General features: G+C 43.4%; 1 protein-coding gene across 4 annotated transcripts in view; it reads left to right on the forward strand.

Moving 5' to 3' along the window:
• Positions 1-26,396, forward strand: part of nav3 (neuron navigator 3) — a 190,540-nt gene that overhangs the window by 144,757 nt on the left and 19,387 nt on the right. For 2 of the 4 annotated variants that reach the window (XM_041963487.1, XM_041963488.1), the window contains exons 13-25: positions 6,257-6,380; positions 7,600-7,909; positions 8,522-9,248; positions 10,552-10,977; positions 11,867-11,908; positions 14,147-14,304; positions 15,300-15,494; positions 16,015-16,067; positions 17,388-17,411; positions 19,011-19,034; positions 19,233-19,310; positions 24,416-24,499; positions 25,588-25,699. In XM_041963487.1, the coding sequence (XP_041819421.1) occupies positions 6,257-6,380; positions 7,600-7,909; positions 8,522-9,248; positions 10,552-10,977; positions 11,867-11,908; positions 14,147-14,304; positions 15,300-15,494; positions 16,015-16,067; positions 17,388-17,411; positions 19,011-19,034; positions 19,233-19,310; positions 24,416-24,499; positions 25,588-25,699 (2,357 nt within the window). The remainder of the gene's footprint in view (positions 1-6,256; positions 6,381-7,599; positions 7,910-8,521; positions 9,249-10,551; positions 10,978-11,866; positions 11,909-14,146; positions 14,305-15,299; positions 15,495-16,014; positions 16,068-17,387; positions 17,412-19,010; positions 19,035-19,232; positions 19,311-24,415; positions 24,500-25,587; positions 25,700-26,396) is intronic. The other 2 variants (XM_041963489.1, XM_041963490.1) reach the window with 1 other exon arrangement.

The following is a 26,396-nucleotide window of genomic DNA, read 5'->3' on the forward strand; positions in this document are numbered from 1 at the left end:
GAAATTGTTTGTACACCAGTACTTGTTGAACTGTAGAGGATCAAAGGATGAGGAAATAGCCATTCAATCACACAGTGTTTTTGACTTCAAATTGCTGTCAGATGAGAGCTATGTCTTTCCTGAATTTTGATCTTGTTGCCAATATATATTCCAATTAACCAGTGGGTTTTATAATAGGTTCCATAAGAATTGCTCCTTTTTTTGAAGCATCAAGATGACCAAAGTCGGCATTAAGATTTTCAGAATGATGATAGATATTCTTGTTGAAGTGTGTGTGACATAAGCCATTCATGAATCCAAACCGGTCCCAGTATATTCCAGTGCCACTCCGTGTGAGGCTGCCTTTTCTCTGTATTGTTATGTATGAGGTCCCCTGAGTAGACATCTGTAGGCATCCCACCTTCACTTACTTCAACACGATTACCCTCCAAATATTTATCAGTCCACTCATCAAAAGCTCATTTATCTCCATGATACAGCGTAATCACCGCTGTTATCCTTTGTTCATGCTGCTAATGGCGTTTTCTCCTCTGGAGGGAACAAGACCCAGTGTATTGAATACTGCATGAGATAATGTTTTCATGGTTGGTTGAAGCCACAGCAGTGCATTCATAGCATGAGAGCAGCTAAATGCTGCAACACAGCAGGCAAAAATCAAGGATTTCAGCAAAGAAATAAACACGTTTGCAAGGGTAGATGTCCATTTTCCTCATTTAATTCACTCTCTTCTGCAGTGACGGGGTGTCTTCGCACCTGGTAGCTGCCCCTGTGGCTCGGGGGGAACTATTTTTGCTTTGCTTGCCTTTTGGGTGCCTTGCTAAAGGCACTTTGGCAGCATCTCACAAAGAAGAGGAGAGTCAATCTTACACACTTGGCATGCTGAGATTTCTCCAGCAGGTCCGGGGTTTTGAAAAACAGGTCATACCTTTTTATAGCAGTATTTATCATACGATTCCATACCACCCCTGCTACACACTGACTGATAAAAGGTTGCACTATGTAGGGCATTTCAGTCTGAGGCATCACTGCTGTGTTTGTCCACTGAACAGAACCATCACAGGGGAAATACAGTGTGTTTTCTGATGGATTTTGAGGGGGAGACTATGACTTGCTTCGCGCCATCTGCCCATTTCCTCGCTTATGAAACATGGGAGAGAAGCCAATATCCTCCGCAGCAGTCTCCTCTCAAGCATTCTGCTCTGTACATTGTTGCTCATTGTTAATTTAAGAAGTTATGACACAAAAGTCCGGCTCACCCGCCCTCGCTGTAGGGTTATTGAGTTCGGCTGTGCCATTTTTAAGGACTCCCCCCCGGCAGCAGGAGAAGTGGTGACGCGCATGTGAAAGTGTGCAGGTCTGAGGGGAGGAGCTTGGTTAGCCACAGTTCTGTTCTGTCAGACCGGTCGGAGCTGATCCAGAGAGTCGGCCTGATGAAATATTCAGCCCGTTACACTCAGGCGGGCTCTCAGGAGATGCAGCGCAGTCTTTTTGTTTTCTTTTTGTTTTATCAAGCCTTTATCCCAGGAAAATCCACAGAGCACGGACGCTGTTCTTCAGTAGTCCAGTCCCCAGCTCCCCATTCATACAGACAAAACACCATCTATTACTGTTCGCTGAGCAGCTCCTCTTAGAGCACTAAAGGTGCAATAATAAAGGGCTTTCCTGTCTTATCTGCAGGGTTTATGGGGATGTTGATCCACATCAGTGACTCAACCATTACCTCACCATGTGTGGAGGCTTTTAGAAATCATTGTCTGACCCCATTGTCTGTCTAGTTTGAAATTTGAGTTTCAAGATGCTCCCTATACTTTGGAAAAGGGAGCTGGTGGCAATAATCTATAACCCTGATTCCAATAAAGTCAACCAGCCATCATTTACAACACACTGTGTTTGCAGACAGCGGTTTTATGAAGTGTTTCCAAGCCCATGTTGTAATCTCCTTGCTCCTCCAATCGTGTCACAAAGTGGTGAAACTCGCTCCATCCTTGCTTGTGAGGGACTGAGCCTTTCCAGGATGCTCCTTTCATACCAGATCATGATACTATCACCTGTTACCCATGAACATATTTACCTGTGAAATGTTCCAAACAGGTGTTTCCTGAGTGTTTGTTTTCCCTCTTGCAACTCATTTGAAACATGTTTCCAGCTTCACATTCTAAGACAATGACATAAAACAGTCACTATATTGTCTGTACTGTTCAAATTAAAAAAAAAAAGTATTATGATGTGGCATCCATACTGGGTCTCTATGATTATGAGTTTTTTAGTTCTAATCTTAAAATCATAATCCTTAAAATTTCAGTCCTGGTTGATTTTGGGATACTTGTGGTGACTTTTGATAACACATGTGGTTTAATACTACAGGGGCAGCAAACACTCAGACTTGACAAGTCAGGCAATAATTTGTTGTATTATTGTTGTATTATGAGCGGCCACAATATGATTCAAGTCACAGTGTTTATTTAAAATGGACCCACTGTCTGAAATTGGCCAAAATGACCATTGTCTTATTTTCTAGACACAGTTTTAGTCATGGTCAGCACAAACTACACAGAGCTAGTGCAGGTATGGTAGTCCCTGGCACTAGCACTGAAAACCAGTATATAAAGAGGTAATTATAAATACATTGAATGTCTATTGGAGATACATTGCTGACCATAAAGGCTGGTGGACCTTGTAAACAGCAGGGACAACAATGTCAAAGTGCAGGATTTTATCATTCTGTTTCTAACAAAGTCTGATAAACTATACTTACACAGTTTGTTGATGGATGGGATTTTCCTTAAATACTTACATTTACAGAAGTGAATGCAAAAGCTAAAGGGCATCTTTACTTTGTATTTATGACTCCGAGAGCTATTCACTGTGACTCATTATGTTAATTAAGATGAGAATTAGCCAAGAATAGTTTTAATCATGTTACCCACAGTTCAGACTAATTCTCCACAAAGAAGATTTTCAATATTGTATTAGCGAGCCCACCCTAGGAGGAAAGAGCGATATGATGCCGCCAGTGGAAACTGCACAAGATTATGCTCGTGTTTAGATAAGAATTGGAAGTCACTGAGCTTCTTCACAGCCATCTGCCTCTGCTTTCTCATATTATGATGATAGACTCCACGCCGAACCGTCCTCTCACTGCTGTTTCGCCGTTTATCCAAGTAAATGTGCAGCACTTCATCTTATCAAGTTCAATTTGTCTCAGTTTGTAGGAAATTAATAGTGATGCGGAAAAAGTGGTGCTTTTCTCACTTTAAAAGAAGCTTTAATTATATTTGAGATGTGCAATTAGCCATAAGGAGCAATCAGCACTCGTAAAAGGCCATCTGTGTCTTTGATCTCTCCTAAATTTCCTCTCTTCGTCTCAATCTTTTTCATCTCTTTCATGCTCTCAAAAACAATATTTCTACACCAAATAAATATAATTCTACATGAGACAGGGCTTTCTGTATGTATTGTGGACAATGCCTGTGTTTTTGAGTGCAGCCAAGTCACTTTGGGCTCAGTCATTTTGTTGCGAGTGTTAAATTTGGCTCCGTCTGCCCCTGTTGTCTGTCATGCACTGCAGGCTGGTCTCAGAGGAAGCTGCAGAGTGCACTGCAACTCCCCTGTCACTTCTGAGGCGAGCAGAGCTGAGCTAACTTTAAATCATCATCAAGGTGACCCGGCAGCCCCTGTCGCCGCCCAAACCGAAAGACCCCGCCCAGCACCAACCGCACATTTAACCCTGACACTCAGACATATTCCTCAACTCGCCGTTGTCTTCTCAGAATGAGTCAGGATCAGACAGCTGCTCTCAGATGGTGGCGCCCTCAACTCAAATCAAAGCCACGGTACCAGCAAAGGCACACTTAAGTGCAGATGAGAGGAAACGATTTAAGGGAAACGTGTTTCGAAGCCATCGATTTCGAAAAGCCTAGCGTGCACAGAAACACACTCCCTCAAACACTCTGTTTGACTTCTGTTTGATATCAGAGCTCCGCTCGTTGGGCTCAACACCAGCCTCTTTTTTTATTAAAGGACTGCAGTAAAGCCGTAGATACATGATGGCAAAGCTCAGATTGACAGAAGGATGCCATTCATTTTTTGTATGACAAGCTACTGTGTGCTTCAAACATCCATCTCTGGGGCGCTTTTCCAATAACGGCTTTGAAATGAAGGAAAATGAAATCTCAAAATGACAGATTAAGGAGGGATTACTTATGATGTTCAATCACATAGAGGCCCATTACCTGTTTCCTTTCCCCTTTCTTTTCTTTTTCATGCTTTGTTCTTTTCTCTTTCTCTTTTCTCTTCTTTTTTCAGCCACATGACCACACAAAACACTTCTTGGAGCGTTGGGATGTTTGTTTTTTTTTAACGTATTATACACAGCTATAATATTCCATCTTAAAACAAAGCCTGCAGTTTGAGTCGGTCCAATTTTGGCCCAGAAGATAAATGCTGCTCATTTGAAGTCTGTCATAAGAGCAAATCAATTCTGCACTGCACCAGTGGACAACTGGGTTGCAAGGTGTCTGCTCTGCACTACATTCATTACAAAGCTTTTGCAGGTGTCAGGTGAATATAGTATCTATTAAATTTTCCAAGTAGACTCTAGCAACAGCTCCACAGAGACAGGCCGCTTCACATTTATGACTGAGAGATTGTTTCATGTTAAGAGGTTTGTTTGTTTTTCATATTAACAACTGTTAACACTCCGTTTAATGAAATGATGCAGTATAGCTTATGAATGGCATGCATGTTTCAAGCATATCAACCCTTATGGTTATTGATTTTCTGAGCAAACTTAAGAAAATCAATAACGCCATTATCTTCCGCAGACAGCTCCTGTACACGTCCGCACATCTCCGGCTCGCCCACATTTCCCTCCGTTCCTCCTTAGTGAGCCTTTTAAAAAATGAGTCATTATTCTCTCATTTTCAGCCTGCCTTCGGGTTTCATCCTTGTCTGCCATGAATTATAGATGTGAGCCCGAATTGACTTGCTGAAAAGAAAGTGTAATTAGCTTCTGGAAGTTGTTTCAGATTTTTTTTTTTTTTATGTTAAAAAGTCATTTCAAATGCAGGGTGTGTTTGGGATCAGTCAGACTGAAACGTCACATCAAAGTCCTTTAGGATCTGCTGGCGATGGAAATTGTTGCCTGTTTGTATAAAACTCTTTGTTATCCGTCAGTGTGATGCCGATCACAGCGGGTGGTCGTGTCATTTCGTTAGTATTGATTGTCACCTCTCTCTCTCTCTCTGCGCGTCTGCTGCACTGCTCATGCATCCTCCCTCCCAGAATTAAATGAAACTCTTGCTGTTTGGTCAGATTTTGTCATGCAAATTAAGGGTGGAGTCTCTCTGTCTCTCACACACACACGCACACCCACGCAGACAGACGAAAAAGGCAAAGACACATACAGATGAGACTTGACATGTTGGCATGGAAACCAATTAGTATCTGTGAGCACTCCGTGTGTGTGTGTGTGTCACAGTTGCAGTGCTGGCTCACTGTCATGTCACGTCGTGTGCGTGTGTGTGTGCTTGTGAGAGAGAGCAAGGACAATAAAAGAGAAGAACAGCGAATATATTACTACTGAAGGTAATTTATTGTGTGCGATAGCTGAAAATGGGTTTGCAGATTAGAGAAACGTATTGCAGGAGTTTTCAGAGCCGTAATTCTGTTGTAATTAAACAGCATGTGTGTGGAAATGGCCGCTGTTCGATCCATACGCTCCTCCTTTAGGGGGCTCTTGGTGTCTGTCAGCCATCCACAAGAGCTAAATAATGGCGTGCTAATGAAGATCCTTTTATTCCTCCACACACAGAGTTAATGAGAAGCTTAACAATTAATGAGCCCGTGCCTTTTTTTTTCCCCCTCAAAAAGAACTCAAATACCCACAAGTCAATTGGGGGCCTGAAAAGGAGCACAGCTGTTTGAAGAGACAAATTTGGCAATTACAAATGATCTGTAAGTCTGCTAGCCGGGCTGGTGATAGGAGAAAATTATCCATGTGCTTCACTCCAGCTCAGCTTCTCTGCAATCCTTCAGTGACATGTGGAATAAAGTTTTAATTAGAGTAAGAAGATGATGATGACAGATGGGGTGTAGACAGGATGCTTGTTAGTAAAGCACAGATCACTGCTGTGTAAAGTCACAAGAATCGCTACCAATGCTGCTTTTACTGCTTGGAATAGAAAACTACAAATCAAAAGTGAACGTGGACCTGACCGACCTCTATTCTCCCGCCTCTGCTCCTCTCCTCCTATAGCTGGGACGACAGCAGCTCGGTGAGCAGCGGCCTGAGCGACACATTAGACAACATCAGCACTGATGATCTGAACACACCCGCCTACTCTGCTGTCAGCTCATCACGCAAAAGCAAGGGAGCGCAGGTAAGGATGCAGTCACTAACCGTTCAGTAGCTTCCTCAGCACCTGGGATCTGGTGTCATCCAGGGTCAGTTGGGATTGGTGGCTCCACAGATGGCAGCATTGGACCGTTTGTTTATCGGATGCATTGTCATGAAATTTCATACACAAATTCATGCCCCCCTCAGCGTAAACTGTAATAAGTTTGGTCATCCTGTGACTTTTTATGACCGAATACCTGCAAAGCTGATCAGTTTCACCTTCTGCTGTACTTTCTGTTTAGTGCTAATTAGCAGATGTTAACATGCAAAACTAGTATGTTGAAAATGGTAAACATTATGCACCAGCATGTTAGCTCAAAGCACCACTGTGTCTGAAGTACAGCCTCACAGAGCTGATAGCACGGATGTAGACTGTTCATCTTGTTGCTTCTACAGCAGCTTGTAGGTGTACCTGTCCCACAGTGATTACCTTTCAAGCTGGAAATTATTTTCTGGTTACAAGCATGTTGTTTTAGCATGAAATCAAGGCCAGTCTGTATGTGCGCTCTGAAATCACAGCTGAGGGAATTAACTGCAGACTGAAGGCCACTGCTCAGCTCATCTCACAGGCTTTCGCTCTATTCTGCCAAGTATCCTTGGCCCCTCATGAAATACTCAACAGACTGGGCTCTTAAGAGACTCTGGTGTTGCTAGGGAGACTGGCCATCTGTCAAGGTAGGCTAGTTATCACTGCTTTGTGTGTGTTTTGTGTGGGTGTCTTTGTGTAAGTCCCAAAAGAGGATCTCTGGACATGGGCGATTCCAAAGATAGCTGCGACTTCACACGCACGCAGACACCCCGCTGCTCTGTTTGTGCATGGACTTAAATCTCTTTGTGGTGGCTGTGTGCATTTAAATAATGTTTCTTAAACGATCATACCAGTATATTTCAGACTATGAATCTATTCTGTTGTTTCTGATTATTTCAGGATGCCAAGACAACAAAGACATTTAAATTGCTTGAAATTGGTCATTATCGTGAATTTACATCTCTTCTATTTTTTTTTTACTGTCATCTTTGCACTTTCATGACATGGTACTGTCATGGTGAACTGGTGCTAGTTTTAAAATCCCTCCACTGGTGTGTTCAAGGACACTGCAGCGTATGAAAAAACTTTAGAAAGAAAATGCAGATTTCATTGTTTTACCATCTGTTAATATCTTTTCGTGCTTTCTTTGACACCCACCACCACCACCCTCCAGTCCCAGAGAGGAAGCAGGTCCAAGCATGCAGAGCAGGAGGTGAGCAGCAGCTGGGCCGGAGCAGAGGACCTGAAGAAGGTTGAGGAGGAGCTGGACGCAAGCATGGACCCCAGCAGCGGCTCCTCCCGCTGGAAGTCTTCCTCATCATCCTCTTCCTCACAAGCCCAGGCCCAGTATGAGGAGGCCGGTCAGAAGGCTGCTGCGCTGGCCCAGATGTCCCAGACAGGCTCGTGGAGGAGGGGCATGACGGCCCAGGTGGGCATCACGCCACCCAGGTCCAAGGGCACCTCTGCTGCCCTCAAAACACCAGGTAGGAGATGCAACACATTCTTTTTTATCTTGAAACGGACGTAATTGGTAAAAAATAAGTACAGTAGTACACTTAGTAAGATGTAATTGTCTTTGTCCAAATCTGTAGGTGTTAAATTTAATTTGTTTATCTAAAACTTCCTTTTAGATAAATTGATTATTTAAAGTTTATTTATAGTGTTCTATTGAGCTTACACCCTCTATACAGACACCAGCATCATGTCGCAATCTTTTCAATGAAAAAAACCTGTAATATACTTTACTTTTATACTAATATTGTTTTTTGAAGAGCATGTTCTAGAATGGAGTTATGAGGCGCAGCGTATTTGTTGCCTCTGCCTGAAAACTGATGCATTGATTATGCTTCTCCCTGATACCTGTACTTGGAGACTTCGCAGTTGCTCTTGAATTTTCAGTCCACTCAGGAAGTTCAGCAGCTTTGTTGGATATAAGTATTGATTTCCTGTGCAGCTGGCTGTTGTCCAAAATGTACACTAGTTTGGCTTTTCCTGCTCGGTGGGTCCACAGGTGATAAAAACAAGCGTTAGGCCAAGAATCTGCTGAGGGTAATGTTTTTGTATTTGTGCTAACAAGTGTTCATGCATATTGACAGGCAAAACTGATGATGCCAAGGCCTCAGAGAAGGGCAAGGTGCCTTCTAAGAGTTCAGCTGGCATCCAGCGCTCACCCTCAGATGCTGGGAAGAATAGTGGAGACGAAGGTAAGAAACCTCCCTCTGGCATTGCACGTCCACCCACCACTGGTTCTTTTGGATACAAGAAGATCCCTGGTCCCACCGGTGCCCTAATCACCTCCAGCGGTGCAACGCTCACCAGTGGCTCAGCCACCCTGGGCAAGGCGCCCAAATCCTCAGCTGCCCTTGGCAAAGGCACAGGCATCGGCGGTGTGCGTAAGACCAGCCTGGATGGTTCACAGCCCCAGGACGATGGCGTTCTACTCAGCTGCAGTGGCTCCAAAGTGACCCTACAGTACCGCTCTCTACCCAGACCGGCCAAATCTTCCAGTGGGGTGGCAGCGGGGCGCAGCGGGCATCGCTCCAGCTCCAGCAGCATCGACTCAAACGTCAGTGGCAAGTCAGCTGGAGGGGCAGCGACACAAGCGGGTGCCAAACGCAGGGACGGGAAAATGGGCTCAGACCGCTCCAGTCCCATCACCATTAACCAGACAGACAAGGAGAAAGTGGCGGTGTCAGACCAGGACGCAGCAGCAGGACTATCCACCTCCCCCAAGTCCAGCCCCACCTCCAGTTCAACAGGCCAATCAGGCCTCAGGCAGCCGGGCTCCAAGTACCCAGACATTGCTTCTCCTACATTCCGCAGGTCAGACGCACAAAACATGCCTACAGCTGCTGTTGTGTCTTTGTCCCTCACCATGTGTGTTTCTATGTGAAATCAAACATTTCATTACAGATTTTTTTTAGTTCCTCGATTGCAGTAATGTTTTTTACAGTACAGCAAGCATGCCTTTATGTACTATAAGTTTAGGTCTTAAACATAAGGTTTGAGACAATATCATCGGCACATCTGTTCAGAATTTTTCATTCATTATGATGAACTGATGTTTGTGCGGCTCTGTGATGTTTCCCTGATGCAGGCTGTTCCCCAGACTCCTGTAACAGATAGGGGCATTTGTTCAAGATGTCATCTGTAGTGGTGAAGTCTCTCCATGGCTAAAAAATACCCTGTCATCTCTATCCATTTTAGATATGTTTGGATGCACAAAATGAATATACGACACTTAATAAATCATATTTCAGCGCCCTCATAGGAAAATTGATTGAGTGAGTTTACTCGGCTGCACAGCCAAGGGGTGCCATTACATAGATTGTTCCCTGGTGTAGATGAGAAGCCGCTGCAGATGAGACATATCTTTACCCCCAAGATGAAGGTCTGATGGCTGTTCATTCAGGTCAGGCAGATCCGGCATAGCAGCCTTGATCAGAACAGACAGGAGACAGGAGTTTCTCGGCATGCCAATCCCTGACTCATTATAAGCATGCATTCGACAGGCGTGTCCAAACATCCGCCCCATCCGATCTGTCAAGCCGACACGTTTCATCTGCATGTGTTCAAGCTTTTTTCTTTTTTTTCTTTCCCCTCAAGAGAGTGTCACCTATATATTTCATGTGGTTGCGATGACAGACTGGGCCCGGCGCAATACGAGTAGCAGACTGTCTGAGCATATGTGGGAGGCACACAGAGTTGAATGGCCTAACAGATTAGGTTATTTCAAGTCACAGGGTTGAAACGGGCAAAGCTGTGGAAGCAGATGTGTCGATGTAAATTACTGAGAATTCACAGCTGAAATGAGGTGGAGTTTGCTGCCAGGGATAAATGTGTCGGGAAGTGTGCTCAGTCTTTTATCTGCACTTTGGAGTTGATGTTACAGTAAACATGTGGGGATGTTTCAGTAACTGCTTTTCACTCTCCCTCACTGATCCTTGAGTTTCTTGATGCGTGTGACCAATGCAGTAGTACAATTTCATATGTGATATACATTAAAGAAACTCAATGTATTCCACTTTCTCAACCCCAAAGCATACCAAAATCCTTCATTTCCTGTATGGTTGCAGATGCTCATTTGAGCATTTCTAAATGACTGCACCCACCTCTCTACCCCCAGATTGTTTGGCACCAAAGCCAGCAGCAAGGCCAGCTCTCCGGGCACGCCCGACTCTGGCAAGTGCCCCTCAATACTGGGCAGCCCCCACGGCACGCTGGCGAGGCAGGCCAGTCTGGACTCGCCCTCCTCTGGCACAGGGAGCCTGGGCAGCGCCGGCGGCCTGAGCGGCGGCAGCAGCCCACTGTACGGTAAAACCCCAGACCTGTGCACAGACTCCCCAGCCTCCAGCCCGGCCTCTGGCCTCTCCCTGCCCTCCAACGCTCGGCCCTGGCCTGCCTGTAGCTCGTCAGCTGGCAGCAAGGACACACTGAGCTGCCAAAGCATGACCAGTCTGCACACCAGCTCTGAGTCCATTGATCTGCCGCTAGGCCACCACGGGCCCAAGGTCACACGAACCGGCAGTGTCAAGTCCACCCTGTCTGAGGGGTGAGTAACAGGGAATACGATTGGGCTGAATCGTATTCATTGTTTCATTTGCGAACAGAGACAAAGAGTATATCTCCCTACCCAAGATATAGAAACACAATGCACACGAAGTCTAAGTAATAATAAGAAAAATGATAATGATAATAAGAAAAAAAATCACTCATACAGCTCACATATTTGTTTTCTTTTTCTTGTGAGGTTTTGAGAAAAACATCTAAATTCAGTACATAGTGTAATTACATAGTTCAGTTTGGTCAGGACCTACATGAAGCAGTCCTAGTGGCACTTTCCTCATATTATATCACCACATATAGCTAATGCCTAATAGTTTTCCAGTCAAACCCTTTAACTCCTCACTGACCCGACTGACCGGCCAACGTTTCCACAGGTAGTCTATGGCATTGACCATGTACCAGTCTTAGTGTTTCTGGGATCACCATTAACACGTTATTAGTTGTGGGTCTAAAGTCATGCCAGAAAAAGTACCACAATAAATTCAGATCATTTCAGACACTCATTCCCATGAGAAGTCTTTATCAGGGTGTTTCCATTGTTTTGTCCACACACTGTGCATGCAATACATCACAGAACATAGAATAAACAGGGCACCAGTTTATTTTCCCTTAATAGTTTAGCTGTATGTCTCAAAAATGAAACAATTGATTTAAGTATTGCCTGTGTTTTTATCTGTTGTCTGTACTGTGATGCATTAGTAATGTCTTTGTTTTCTCCATTGTGTATGTCTTTGCATATGTTTGTGTGTGTGTATGTGTGTGTGTGTGTCGAAAGTCAAGCTCGTAAATTGTGACCAAAGTCTTTTTCTCATGTATCACAAAAACAAATGTTTTCTGGTGGTCATCTAATTCACTCATCCTCTGTGTTTTAACAGCATGCCTCTTGACAGAAACACGCTTCCCAAAAAGGGACTGAGGTACAGCACATCTGCAGCCACATCCCATTCTCAACTGCTTTTATTTCATCCACTCACAGAGATCATTACTGTACATTTGCATGGAAATAACCATTCTGATATTAAGTATATTTTTAGTTGTTGCATGTGTGGCGTGGTGTGGCACAATCTACACCAGTGATTCCCAACCAGGGGTACCTGTAATCCCAAAGAGTCGCTTGAGGATATGTGGAAAAATTGTGAAGAAGCTTAACCAATTTGGAAAAAATAGAAAGTACAAGTTAAATACAACATGCAACATGAGTAATTGATAACACTGAGTTGTCAAGCAGATAGGGAAGTTGAAGCAGTTAAAAGTGATGGATGAATGGTTAAAATAGATTGCATTAAGCGTAAAGGACAAACAGTTCAGAAAGTTACTTGAAGTTGATGAATACATCTTTAATATAGCTGGCCAGCTAGTTATGGATAAACAGTTGGAATAGTTAGCTAAAATAGTAATAAAAACTAATGGATACATGGTTGAATTATTTATCTTAAAGTAATGGATAAATTATCACAACATATAACTAAATGTAGTGTATAAACAGTTAAATTGTTAGCTTAAAGTACTGGAAACGCAATGAAAATAGTAAGCTTAAAATAATGAGTAAACAGATATAATTAGCTTACTGGATACAATTAATGGACACAACTGAACCAGTTCTGCAGGTGTACGAGTGACAGAAAAGGTTGGGAACCACTGATCTATAGATTGTCAAATGTTGTGAGTATCTCATGCAGCATTCATACTGCAGGACCAAATTTCTGCACAAATTGGACTATCTGTGGATTCACATGTTTTGCAGAATGCATTACGCAGAGAAGACTTACCTGCAGCGTCTTCCCAAACCCCAATGAAGTCGCAGGTTTTTAATTTTTTACCTCCACAAAATGCTGGGGCACAGAAGTGATGATAACTTTCTCCTGCCTCAGGTTTTTCTACCACACATCCTGAAGTCAGATTAGATTCTAACTCTTCAAATTAGACAAACAATTCAGATGCAGGAAATGCCTCAGATGGTCAGGCAGGGATTTATTTGTCCATCTGTATGTCTGCTACTGTTTGTGCATCCTTATCAGATTCTCATCTCAAGCACTGCTAGAAATGCGGCAAACACAGCCGCCATGACAAAGCAGTTCTTCCTCAGATCCCAAAATGGACTAAACCTCCTCATAACATATGCTCTGTTAGCAGAGGGGGAGAAGTAGAATGGATACTTTGAATTTAGCTGGGACTAAAGGGACTGAGACAAAAATACCACAACCCATTCATCACAGTGGCACAACCTCTGCAGGGAGCAACCTCTCCAGCCAATTATACAGTAGTGCTGCAGAGGGGTTGGATGGGGCATGCTGGTTTCAAACCATTCTTTCATTTCAGTGGCATATGGTGCTCATACTTTTTTGAGCGGAAAAGCATCTGATCTTATACCACGCTTTATGCCTGTTGGATGTGAAGTTCAGCACAGACTGAGACACAGAGTTTTCTTCTGAGAACAAATTTTTACACCCTGTCTGTTCGCATCTTAAACCAAACAGCGTTTTTGCCTGAGCTCTAGATTTCCTACAAGACTAATAATTGCCCCCTTTAGTCATGTAAATAAGCATGTTGGTCCAGCTTCAAGGCGTTGTGCAAGCACTAAGTACATGGAGTCAAACACTGACCCTTGGATTTTTCAGTCGGTTCCATTTCAGCTCCAGTGGGGAGGGACTGCTGCTGTGTCACACCATTCAACACGCTCTTAGACACCCAATGCCTGGTGGAGAGAATATGAAGCACAGGCATGGGGGAATAGAGCAGGGTCAGATGTGACAAGCGTAGTAATGGGGGCGTTGGAAGGAAGATGGCGCTGAAAAGGGATGAGTGCAAACTCAATTATCATCCTCAGAGGATTAAATATGGCCGATTGTCATGCCTGCGATAAGGGGGCCTTCTGTTGCCGAGCCACTGTGGAACTGGGGGAGAGAAGAGATGAACGGCAGTGTCAGTGCGCCTGGCAGCTTTGAGCCAAAGCAGTGTGTGTATGCAGTATATGACCGTGTGTGCGCAGATGCATGCATGTGAACATCTGTACGGAGCGGCTGCATGTCTTTTTTTACCACGTGCTCACATTGGTGTATTAGTAGCTCTGCACTCATTTCATCACCACAGAACTTCACTACTTCCAAGTGTGTCTCTTTTATGCCTTGAGTTTACTGTGTCTTTGTGGGGTTCAGGTACCCTCCGTCCTCCCGGCAGACGTCCCATGAGGAGGGGAAGGAGTGGTTGAGGTCCCATTCAACAGGGGGGCTTCAGGACACAGGTAGCCAGTCCCCGCTCTCTCCTCCTGGAGCTTCCTGCACCACCAGTGGAAAATATCACTACTCCAACCTGCGTAAGTCTGTAGGAATACACTCTAATTATAGCACATCTGGAATATAAAGCTGAGTTATAGTATGTACATAGACAGTGAATATGCTTTTTTTTTGTATTTGCTTTCAGTAATTTGACTTGGCACTGTTAAGATTATGCAATTTTTCACAGCCAAGACTCTTAGATAAAGTCTATGAAACTGGCCATCAGCCATTAACAACATGTTCATGGTCCAAGATGCTTCTGATTTAAAAAAAAATGGTAAAAAAAAAAAATTAATGGAGAAAATGAGGTCTCTGACACATGTAGTTAGTCTCAGAGCCTGAATTAAAATATCACAGCATTAAAGAAACCAACAGGGACCAACAAAAGATGAATACAAAGCCAACTAAAACCAAATGTTTCAAATCTGCAGCTCTTCCAGACCTTTTTTAGTGTTCACAAATGAGCTATTTTGCATTTTAGAATAAAACAAATTTCAGCAAATTTCCTGAGTCAGTTTGATCCAACGAGGCAAACTTACTGTTTTATTGTTTACTATCCATTAAAATTCTACTGAGAATATTAATGTTACTCCTTCATTATACATACTATATATGCATGCTTTTGAAAGTAGTTCTTGTGCTGTCTTTCTGATCTCGTGATGATTCAGAGGCGATCACCTTTTTTCTACAGCATGTTTTTTTTTCGTGGCTTTAGATTTGTTTTTCTTTTTTTTCTTAGAGTTTGAGTTTTAACCATGAATAGATCAATATTTAAAACATGGGAAAACAGTGCACGCATTGCCTTGGAAACAAACAAACTGAACTGTACTGAGTGGATTAAGTAAAGCAAATTTTCACGCAGTGATTAAAAATAGAGTCTCAAAAGATTCTCTGCACATCTGCAACATTATCATATCCAGCTGTAAATGGGTTCTTATTTCCTGTATGAATGAGTGATCACTGATGCACTTTAGGGAAAATGTAATGGGGAAACTCTAACAGTGATCTTGGTGCTTTTTTCCCCTCTGTGCAGTGAGCCCCACTAACATCAGCCAGTATAACTTGCCACCAGGCAGCAGCAGCATGAGCCGCTCTAACAGCATCCCTGCCCAGGACTCCTTTGACCTGTACGGAGAGGGTCACCCGCTGGGTGGCAGCGCAACCTCCCTGGAGGAACGGCCACGGGCCATCAGCCGCTCCGGCTCCTTCAGGGACAGCACTGACGAAGGTGGGAGGCACTCTGAAACACACTCACACACTCTTTGAACTGTGTTCCTAAAATGACCTCCCCGCTAAGAAGTCGTTTGAAATCATTTTAAGGGCCGCATTCACCAAAGTCCCATCATTCATTAAGTGTGTTAATGCCAGATTCAATGTACTCTCACTGTGTGGTTACTGTGAGCTAGACTGGACTGATGGCTCGCTCCGTTCTGATCTTTTGAGGGTGATGTAAGAGGCAGTGATTGCATCCATATAGAGGTCAACTTTTTAATGGGCAAATCATGTTTTTTTTTCCACTGGCTTCTTTTAATGTTCACAGCTCACATCATCTGAATGAGTTGTCATAGTTATCAAGTGCTAATCAGTCATCTGGGTGATTAAGAATAAGTAAGAAAGCAATTAAAATGACTCGGTCATGGTCAGATTCATTCGAAAAGATAGAATATTAGTCATATATTCATTCTATCTGAAGCATAACCTTTTTCTAAACCTTTTTGTCACTCATTGCTCTCCATATCTGCTTGCAGTCCACGGTTCTTCATTGTCTCTGGTCTCCAGCACGTCTTCACTGTACTCTGCGGTGAGTAGCTGGCCAACTTTTCTTCCTGGATTTACTAACTTTCTTCCTGAATTTTATTAAGCTCCTCAGGTGGTGCTTGTAAATCATCAAACTTATTAAAGCTGCTCCAATCACTATTCTTATATTGAACATATATCAGATGACTACATGTAATGTGAGAGACGGAGTGGCAAGCACACAGAGAATGATAACCTAACTTGATTTGCTCATCTCTGTGGAATTTTAACCCTTTTCAGCTCATTGTTTTGGTTTTCCAACCTGCAACTTTCATGTTTGGGTTGAGTCTCGCAGCCTCATCAGTGTTGTTTCCAGACACAGCAGGTATCTGTCTTCAGTTCTCTGATAAACTGTACACTCTCTGCGCAACACCACGCACTGAAGCTAGTCACTAGCTGGTGAAAGGAAAGGAAAAGTAAGCAAAATAAATATTATGGCCAAAAAATGCACTTCATGCAGGTTTAAAGCTGCACCATCTTATTTTCTTATAGCACCCAACGGCACCCCCAAATTCTTAAATGTCTCATTTCAGGGTTTTGAAACGCAGTTTTGAAACAGTGAGATTGTGCTTTGAAATCCTGATTTTTAGAGAAAAATGTCGATTGCTGATCTAAAAGAGCTACATGCAAAAGAGTGATTTTAAGGCTGAAATCATGCAGATTTTTTTAATGAGCCAGCAGTTAAATCAAAGCTTTCAGCTCTGCCCGGTGATGCAGAGTGGCGTTAAATGTCACACACACTCCCTTCCAACATTTCTGCCTGGTCCCTTCTGTTTCTGTAGAACCAGAAATGAACTTTCCATAGCTGCATAATTCCTACGTAACTTTGGCAGACAAGACTCTGGACAAGTCTTTGGTTTCTAATAGCACAGGCGGCGCTCCAATCTTCACCTCCAGCAAGGCAGCAGATTGGTTTTAGGGAGAACGATCGATTACCACCCACTTCCACCTGTTCCTAATTGCACTCGCAAGTTGCAGAGGAAAGGCCCGCAGGAATGATGGAGATGGTTTGTTTGCAAAGTTTTCCCTCAGGTCAAATTAATTTGTTTGTTATGTGGTTATCAAAACCATTTCCAATTTTCTTTTCTGTGGATTTTATCCACTTCAACACCAGCGATATTTTTCTGTCTCTTAAATCTCATTTTAATTAAAATTTGGTTTAATTCCCTTTGTAGATGCGTTGGCAATATCGTCACTTTTCTTCAATGACATTAAAATGCTCCCCGTGCTGTATATTCTGCTTCATTTTTAAAAGATGCTTGATTGAATTTACCACACAGAGCCAGTATCTCTTTTTGAAACTATGTGTGCTTCTTCCTTACAGACGGAGGAGAAAGCACACTCAGAGGTAAGACTGGGTAATATCCCATCTGTCTGCATGTCTGCTTCTCTTTACCACCATCGTACTTCACATTCATACAGTAAGAGACATTTCCACCTCGAAGCTGCTCAGTGAAGCTGCAGTGCCGCACCGCTGGCCGCTGAGCAGCTCTGCTGATGTTAAGTGCCTTGCTCATGAGTGCCTCATAAGTAGCGGGATGGAAGAAAAAATGAGTTTTTCGTTATTTAGTTCGGGTTGCCTGATTTTATTCTGGGATTCACATCAACAACAACCTCCATGCCACACGCATGTTTTGCTGCCCCCGAGGTGACTGCTGGCTGTTTGTCTGTGTCTGTAGGTCTTTATGTTAGTGTGTCTTTCTGTTGCACTGCGTCTGTATTCAGAGAGTCTGTCTCTGTCAATCAAAGCACAAACAGTGATATTCATTCAGCTAAATTTGCCCTATTATTGATCAGTTTGAGGCAAAAAAAACACATAAATGCCAGGAAAGTGGTGGATAAAATGCTGTCAAGTTCTACAATAAAGCAGATTAACCCCATGTTGCATTGCTTTTTTATGATCAATAGATCTTTTGCATTTATTTCATCTTAATCATAAATAACCACACAACCTGCCATAGCTTATATAATTTACTCATTCTTAGAACTTATGCTACACTGTACACATGTAAAGCATGCCCTGCCCTTTTTGTTTGGCTTCGTTCAACAATCCTGTTCAGTTTGTCACTGATTCTTCTTTGATTTACCAGATTTATGGTTTGATTTTCTGATTTCTCTTCCTTTTCCCCTTGTTTCTGTCCTTGTTTATTAGCTCAAGCTTGGATCAGACAGTAATGGCAAATCCACTGTGGTGTTTGTTTGAACCCTGCCAGATGGGTGGAGTTTAGCAGTTTGAGTCAGCTCACACAGTGCAAACTGGCAATCACAGACCAGAGTCACTGCGCAGCACCACAAGTGACCCAATTCTGGTTCTTTTTCCGTCAAAACTGACTCATATTTGATGTTTTCTGCTTTCAGATCCTGAGACAGGTGACCTACACATGCCTTGAATTTGTCATCATTTGCTCGAGACATGTGTTGTTATGTTGGCACAACAGCAACTTGGCTAAGCAGTGTTGGCAAGAGCGATGAGAAACAACAAAGAAATCATGAATAGGATTGGATTGGAATTCTAAACAGAGTCAAAAATCTAAATCTCAGAAAATGTCAAAACTGTTAATGAAAAGCCTTAAAAACAAGAGGGAAATATGGCTTTTTGTCATATGGATTACATCCAAAAACTGATTTAAATAAAATCTGTTGTTGACTCTGTTGGAACTAAGCAAGAAAACAACCCTGTCTTGTGATTTTCCATACTTTCATGTACTTGTGTTGCCCGCTTTGCTAAACTGACACATCTGGCACTTATCAGGTATTTGCAGATACTGTTTGACCCAGGTGAGGAATACTTACCTCTATCTCTGGCTTCGCTGCTCCAAGTCTGACCATGAGAAAACCAGTGCTGTGGCTTGTGATAACCCCTTTCTCTCCCGCCACATCAGTACATGCTGTTTGATGGAGGCATGCAACATAGTGTTAATTTTTTACTCTTCTCTTTTCAATCAAGGGCCAAACAGTCCAAAATTCCACGGTAATCCCCCACACTTTGTGTTCACACTTCACCCCAGTTTCTTTTTACACAGTGTTACCATTTAACTGCATAGTTTCTACATCAAAGTTATCAACATGGGAGTTGCAAGTCCAACGCCTCTTTGCATTACAATCACAGTTATTTTCTTTATGTTTTTTACGGTGCGTTAACTCTTTGTTTTCCTCTGTACTTTACCAGCAAATCAGAAAGCTGCGTCGGGAGCTGGACGCCTCTCAGGAGAAGGTGGCGACCCTGACGTCTCAGCTGGCTGCCAATGTGAGTTTGTTTACTTCAAACGACACCGTCAAAACAGCCGGCTCATTTGCATGATAACCTGCTGTCGGAGAGGTTTTATGGGAAGTGTTGCCTATCGAAGCTCTGGAAGGAATATAAATCTTTGAGACGCCCACTAATTCCTTTACTCTGTGTTTGAAGCCGCCGCGCGTGTATTTAGGCTTTTGCTTGTTTGATTTTGTTGGTGCGTGTGTTTTTGTGCGCTTTTCCGTTCATGGGATGTTTTCTTATGCGTGTTTGTGTGTCTACGGTACAGAGAGGATTGTCTCTTTGCTTTTGTCTGAGCCGGTGGGGTTTCAGCGAGAACAGGAACCTCTCCCGAATTCAGCCAAGCAGGGAGAATCAAATAGAGGTAGACGGGGTGTAGAAAGGGATCAGGGAGATGAGGATAAGTGAATCTTGACTCAAGTGCGTCATGCGTGGGCAAAACAGAGTGAGATACAGAGACCTCCAACCCCCAGCCGGAGCTGTCTTTGTGCTGAGATGCAGATAGATCGACAAACTCCAGCGTGTGACTCGGCTCAGCCCCCCCCCTACCCTCAATGCCAAGTGCCTGATCGAGCGTGGAGGCAGACGGGGTCTTTGCTTCGGTCCAACACTTTGATCACAAAGTCGTGCATAGCTGAAAGTGAAGGCTAAACTGCAGGAAAACTTGAGGAACGGAAGATGAAGACGTGACTGTGTGGAAGAGTTATGTAGGGACAGGACTTTTGGTTTGTTTCTGAGATGTAAAATTACTTGATGGTGAGTTTCACATAGAGATTCACATTTCCAGTGTAGTGTCAGTGGAAAAAGTCACCATTCAGTGTTCTTAAAGGGGAACTTCAGCGTTTCTGCTCATCAACATCTGTTTACAGGTGTTTGGGAGTATTACTGCATTTTTTTAAAAGTTGTATATAGTTTTGAGTGTCTCCAGAGGGAGCCGTGTGAAGTTTAATAAATGTCCTCATGTGATGTCACTTGAGTCAACGTCGGTCTGTTTGAAGACTACAACTTTGAAAATGAAAAAAGCTGGAGATGTGGAATTACGACCCCGATTCCAATAAAGTTGGAACGCTGTGTAAAGCATAAATAAAAACAGGAAGCAACCATTTGCAAACAAACTGTGTTTACTGACAACAGTTTTATGAAGTGTTCCTGAGTCCATGGTGTCATATGCTTCATTAATTGTGGGTTAATGAAGGAGCCGGGTTTCAGGGCCAGGACAAGGAAGAAGGATGCATGGAATAAAAAACGTGATATCTCTGGTTCTGCTCCATCAAACTGCCCATCATGAGTCCTATAATGTTAAAGGAGTGCTTCATTGGTGGAGTGCTTGCGATGATAAATACACACAGCGTGGTACATTTAGAGGCTTTATAACACACATCACCTCAGGACACCAGCGATGAAGTGTTAAGTGTTAATGAAGACACAAGCCACTGTTACTGGTGTCAACTCTGTAAGACCACAATTAAATCTATTAGCTGCCTCCCAGCTGTCGTTGTAGTACTCACCCATATTGTATGTGTAGGGTTACACAATGTAAACACTGAGCATTCTTACAGGTTCTTTACAGATCAGTCTCCTGTAGTTACGGTAAAGTAAAAGCAGAAGCAACATTAAAGAGCTAATGAAAAACAATGTACACTTTGTAGGAGCCAAATCATTTGCAATATGTTTGACTTATGTTGCCATAGCTTTTGCAGCTATTTTTTTGTGTAGCAAAGTTACTGGAAAAGAAATGGAAGACACAATCTCAGAAGACCAGCGTCTCGCCGCACCTGTTGCTGATATCGACTGGCCCGTAACACGGTCACTGAACATCCAAACAGCAGTGGAAAAGGCTACCAGCCTCACGCTGTGCCAAGCCATATGCAAACACTCGCACAGCAGAAACCCATATGTGCTCTCCAGCTCCCCTGAGTGGGAGCTGTAAAGCACATATGAGTAGTGGGTAGATGGAGGGTAGGAAGTGGGGAGGCTTGGGAATAATAAACAACAAAAACAACAAAAATCTTTGGCTGTGTTGTGCTGGAGCTGCATTGCACCGAATCTGCATAAGAGCGAGGTGCTGATGCTGTAAGCTTCATGTTATCCTCCCATTGGGGAGTGTGTCACATGCTGTCCACCCACGGTCCAAAACTAGACATTCACTGTGACACTTCTGTATCATCAACCTAAACACATGTAGAAATGCATGCACATAACAAATACTTTGAAAGCACACATGCTCTGTCTTTTACACACACTGTGAGGCTGTTATTGTCACCACGGAGAGAAAAACTGGTATTTTCAAAATGTCAGCTCCTCAGGAAGAGGACCGTAGTTTGAAGACATCTTTCATAATGTGATATTATGTAACACTAATTTCTTTGCCATTTATTCTTTCATACGTGTGTGTAATGGTGTTTATACTAAAAATTCAACTTAATGCATATTTGACCTTATCTCGTGGTTTTAGAAAAGGTTTCACGCATGCAAATGTCAAACTTTTCTCAACCCACAGCACACCGTCCTTAAAGTTTAACGAATGAAAATCACCAAAGTTGAAGTCGTGGTGATGTCAGAAGGTATATTTAAATGGTAGAGAGGGAGGAAAAGATGTGCTGAATGGTCTCAAGTGCTTAATTTACGACGGCTGAATGCGTTTTCATTTCATCTCCGGTATTTTCATCAGAGCCACAGAGGAATTTCTCCAGTGATTGAGGTCATCTGATCTTGATCTCTCTCATTTGCTGTGCCACTGCATACATAATTATTATTATCTTTCTCAATTGAATTTGGATCTTAAGGTATTACGGACGTGCTCAGTACCCTCCGCATGCTCTCGTAGAAGACGACTGTCACGTTAGTCACGTTGGATTAAATGCACTCTCCGGACGACACTTTGATTCCCTGAGCGTTTCTTTTTGGTTTGGTTTTAGCATTAGTAAAAGCAGCATCCTGTCAGAGGAATAAGAGGAACAAATGCCACCTAACTGGTGAAATATTGTAGTAGTCAGTATTTTTTTCCAGCCTGTGAAGGGGATACATTTTCCTGCCTGGGCTGACATTAAATCGGGTTTAAGAGTTCACACAGACTCCCCTCCTCCCCTCTCAGTCTCCCTCCTCTTTCTACTCACCCTTCACTGTGTCATGCTGACCTTGTTGCCTCGCCCTTTCTGCTCAGCCCTCCCCACCCCTCGCTGCTCTCCTTATTCCTCTCCTCCTCCCTCATTTTGGCTGTATTCTTCATTGTCATCCTCTTCCCTTCCTAATTCCGCCCCCTCCCCTTCTTCTCGAGTGTTTAAACAGTGTAGCCCAGCAGTAGGTGCAGGCTTACACTGTAGTTGTGGTTGTGCATCGTCCATCATTTGCCGAAACACAAGCCCTTTGAGATGTCTTCCGCATTTTTACCGTTGGAGTCTGGCAGCATGAACACAGATGACTTCTTCTCGTCCAGTTCGCTGGTTTGGCCCACCGTCAACCTCTACCCTCGAGCCCAGGATCGGGACGATGGTCAGAAAAACTGGGGTTCAAGGGCTAAGCGTGGCCGCCTGGGCCGGGCCCCAGCAGCAGGACAGATGGGTCGGCCTTGGGACGCGTTTGACGAGTCTGATCAGCACCTCCTACAGGGCGGACAGGTGGGCAGGGGGGTGTAGAGTCGGAGCTCACAGGTGGAGTTGGAAAGAGATGTGGAGCTGAAGAGATGAGTTGGAACAGTTGGCATTTCTAAAGGTCAGGACCTTTGCTGATTCAGCCAGGGACGCAGAGTGGAAGAGGCAACACAGGGTGCTACTGAGTGTGTGTGTTTGTGTGTTTGTGTGTGTGTGTTTCTAGATCTATGAGGTCCTGTAAAGTCCTCAAAGGATAGAGAGATGAGCAATATTCTCATTTTGACTGAGTTTTTTTGGACCTAGATTGCACATTTGGTGACAAATGCTGTTAAATTCAGTAAATGAAAGCTCTCAAAAGTACAGTGTAATGATGCAAATGCGTGTGCGTGTGTGTGTGTGTGAGAGCGCACATGTGTGTGTTTATGTTAAGCAGAGATTGTCTGATCTGTCTGGGCATGCTGCCCACCTCTCTGTGATACACCAGGCCTGACAGGTGTCTCAGGGTCTCTAGCTAAGGAGGGGAGGATGAGCTGGCAGTACACACACACACAAACACACACACAGGTTTTACAGATTCAGGTTTGCACAAGGACACACAACCACAAACATAAGGCCTCACCAGACATTCAGACATAAACATGTATTCAAAAACACATGCACAAATAAATCCAGATTCCCATCCAGACGCAAACACAGGTTCAGCGGAGCAGATGGCATGACGTCGCCAAGCATTCGCCATCCTTCAGCGTGTCGCCTCTGTGTGTTCAGGTGGCAGATGAAGTCAGGGAGAGCAGCCCCTCTTGATCCGTGTGCCTCTGTGATATCCGCATCTTTCTTTCTGTGTTTCCTTGGCGGTGTTAGTCAAGTCAGACGCTTTTGGAGCACGCTCAAACGTGTGGTGGTAAACTCACAGCAACGACGCGACAGTGAAGTAACACAAAACGCTTTTAACCAATCCCCTGTTCAGATAAACCGCTGTGAACATGCTTGATGTGAACTTGCCCTTGAAATCTGAGAGTGACTCAAAGTGAAGGGCTGCATGTTTTCATATTTTCATTTATTTATTTAATTGAAGCTAAATATCCCAGCAGCAGATCTTTACAGGGTACATGGAACCTCTTCAGGAAGGGATGGTTTATTTGACAGGGAGAGCATCAGACTTGTGGGCAGCTGAACTTACCACAGCCTTGTTTGGTCCTCTGGCTCATGTGAAAACTTCTTCAGCTCTTTAATTCTTTGTAGAGGCCTTTTCTTCAAGAGAGGACTTTTTTTCAAAAACTTCAACCTGAATATTGCACATAATAACTGCACATAATAACTTGTGTTTATTGTACTCTGTATTTTCATTAAGTCCAGTTTTTTGATATGTTGATTTTCTCTAGTTTTCGTATTTTTAAGAGAATAAAACAATATTTTACGTTTGCGTGTTCTGCCATTTGAACTCTTGCAAGCAAATGTTACAGTGACTGAAGCTGAAGCCTGCATGTGTGTCTCTCTGTGTGTCTGCAGGCTCACCTGGTGGCAGCCTTCGAGAAGAGCCTGAGTAACATGACCTGCCGTCTGCAGAGCCTCACCATGACCGCTGAACAAAAGGTACAAAAGCTCAGTCCTGAATTTGAAATATGCTGCATATGAAGTCGATGGCAAAGGTATTACAGGGAGGAGAAATGATTAGAAACAGGCAGCGGTTTGACACTGCAGTAACGCAGTGGAGAGTAACAATGTGGAGGTTGGCAGTTGCGGATTAATGGGTATTTTTATCTTTAAATTTCAGTGACCCGTGAACGGTTTTCTACTGAAGTTTCCGTTTTCACACACAGTTTTTCTCATTAGCTTTAGTTGTTGCCTGAATATTTCTCCAACTTTACTCCAAACCTCACCCAAAGTTGTTTAACTTGCTTAAACTACAAATCTTTTTGCTTTACAAGCAGGTTAAAGTGTCCAGCTTTGCATGGGCACGCAGGGGTTCAGCACGCACCATCAATCCAAGGTCCAAAAACCCATTTCAAATCCAAGAATCCTCCAGAAATCCTCCAGCATTTAGCTGCTCTTAGGTCTCTTTCTCTGTATTTTCTTAGAAGTCAACTTCTTTACCGACAGGAGGTTTAAGAACAGCTTGAGTGGTACTGAAGCACTGATCACACCGCAGCAGCAATATGTTCAAAGATATATCCCTACCACAAATTATGAATACCTCCCTCTGTTCGCACATGCACACACACACACACACACACACACACAGAATGCTGACAAGCCTTGGCAGCTTTTTAATCCTCTATAAATTAAAGCAGACTGGGATCTGGTGGGATGTCTTTGTTAAACAAGGCCGTCCCAACTTTTAATTAAAGTAGAAACCCTATCTGCAGCCCTCAGTGGTTTTTTGGGCAAGGCGGAATAGGACACTCCATCTATCTGATCGTGTTGGTTCAACAGAGTAGAGCTTTTTATTCTAAGCAGGTGGTGCTGGGGTTGGGGCAAACCCACTGGGAGACTCCTATCTTCTTCAAAATACCCTCCCTTCATTTTTGTTTCTGATCCCCTTCCACTGAAAGCCATGCCAGGACCAAATTTAACAACTTGTTTCCAGTGACGCAGCTCTTGTGTTGATTCCAGCAGTTCGGCCAAAAGAAGAGCAGTTTTTGGTGCATCATCCTTAGTTTAAAAACTGTCTGTCCCTCCAGGAGTCTGAGTTGGCTGAGCTGAGGGAGACGATAGAAACGCTGAAGACCCAGAACACAGACGCCCAGACAGCCATCCAGGTGGCGCTCAACGGCCCTGACCACCTACACAAAGGTAATGAAGAGACCAGCAGGGGATGTTGGATCAAATTCAAATCATCTGATGATCTGAGGTTTCTTTCATTGGACACAGTGGCTCCATTTTTTAGCCTGATTGGCCCCAGAGGGAGTTGAATCCCTAAAAGTGTTTGTGATGCATAGGTCAGTTTTGGAAAGGCTGATTAATCATAGCTGCTCTTCAAGCCAAGCTGACCGCAACGTAGCGGAACACTGAAGAATTCTTTTTTTTTTTAACTTTCCATGAAATCAAACATCTTTTCCCCACATTTATTCAGCATTGAATAGCTTTTAAATCAGCAAATGTATTTACATTCTGTGACTGTGTCTCTGTATGGTTGTTTCCATTGTTAGTGGTGGAGCCTGACATTCCTGCACTGGCTACAAATTGCCTTTACATGCTGTTCACAGGAAAAGCATGCATGTATCCACTGTTCACTCTCCCACAGATGTTCCAGAGCTGTATGAAGTTAATGCTAAGGCTAACATTTCCTACTGCTGCTTGTTCACATTAAAAGTGCTTAACTGGAGAAGCACAGGCTGGCTTTTATTTTGAAGTAGTCACAGGAAATGCAACACATTTGTCGCTGAGATTAGCAATCAGAAATTTGTGTGGAAAACTGTGTGCAGCATGAAATCAGCTCACAGTTGCAATTATTTTTGGGTTACTTCTGTATTAAAATACGGTGAGTTTG

The sequence above is a fragment of the Chelmon rostratus genome, chromosome 22, assembly GCF_017976325.1.
Source record: "Chelmon rostratus isolate fCheRos1 chromosome 22, fCheRos1.pri, whole genome shotgun sequence".
Lineage (NCBI taxonomy): Eukaryota > Metazoa > Chordata > Actinopteri > Chaetodontiformes > Chaetodontidae > Chelmon > Chelmon rostratus.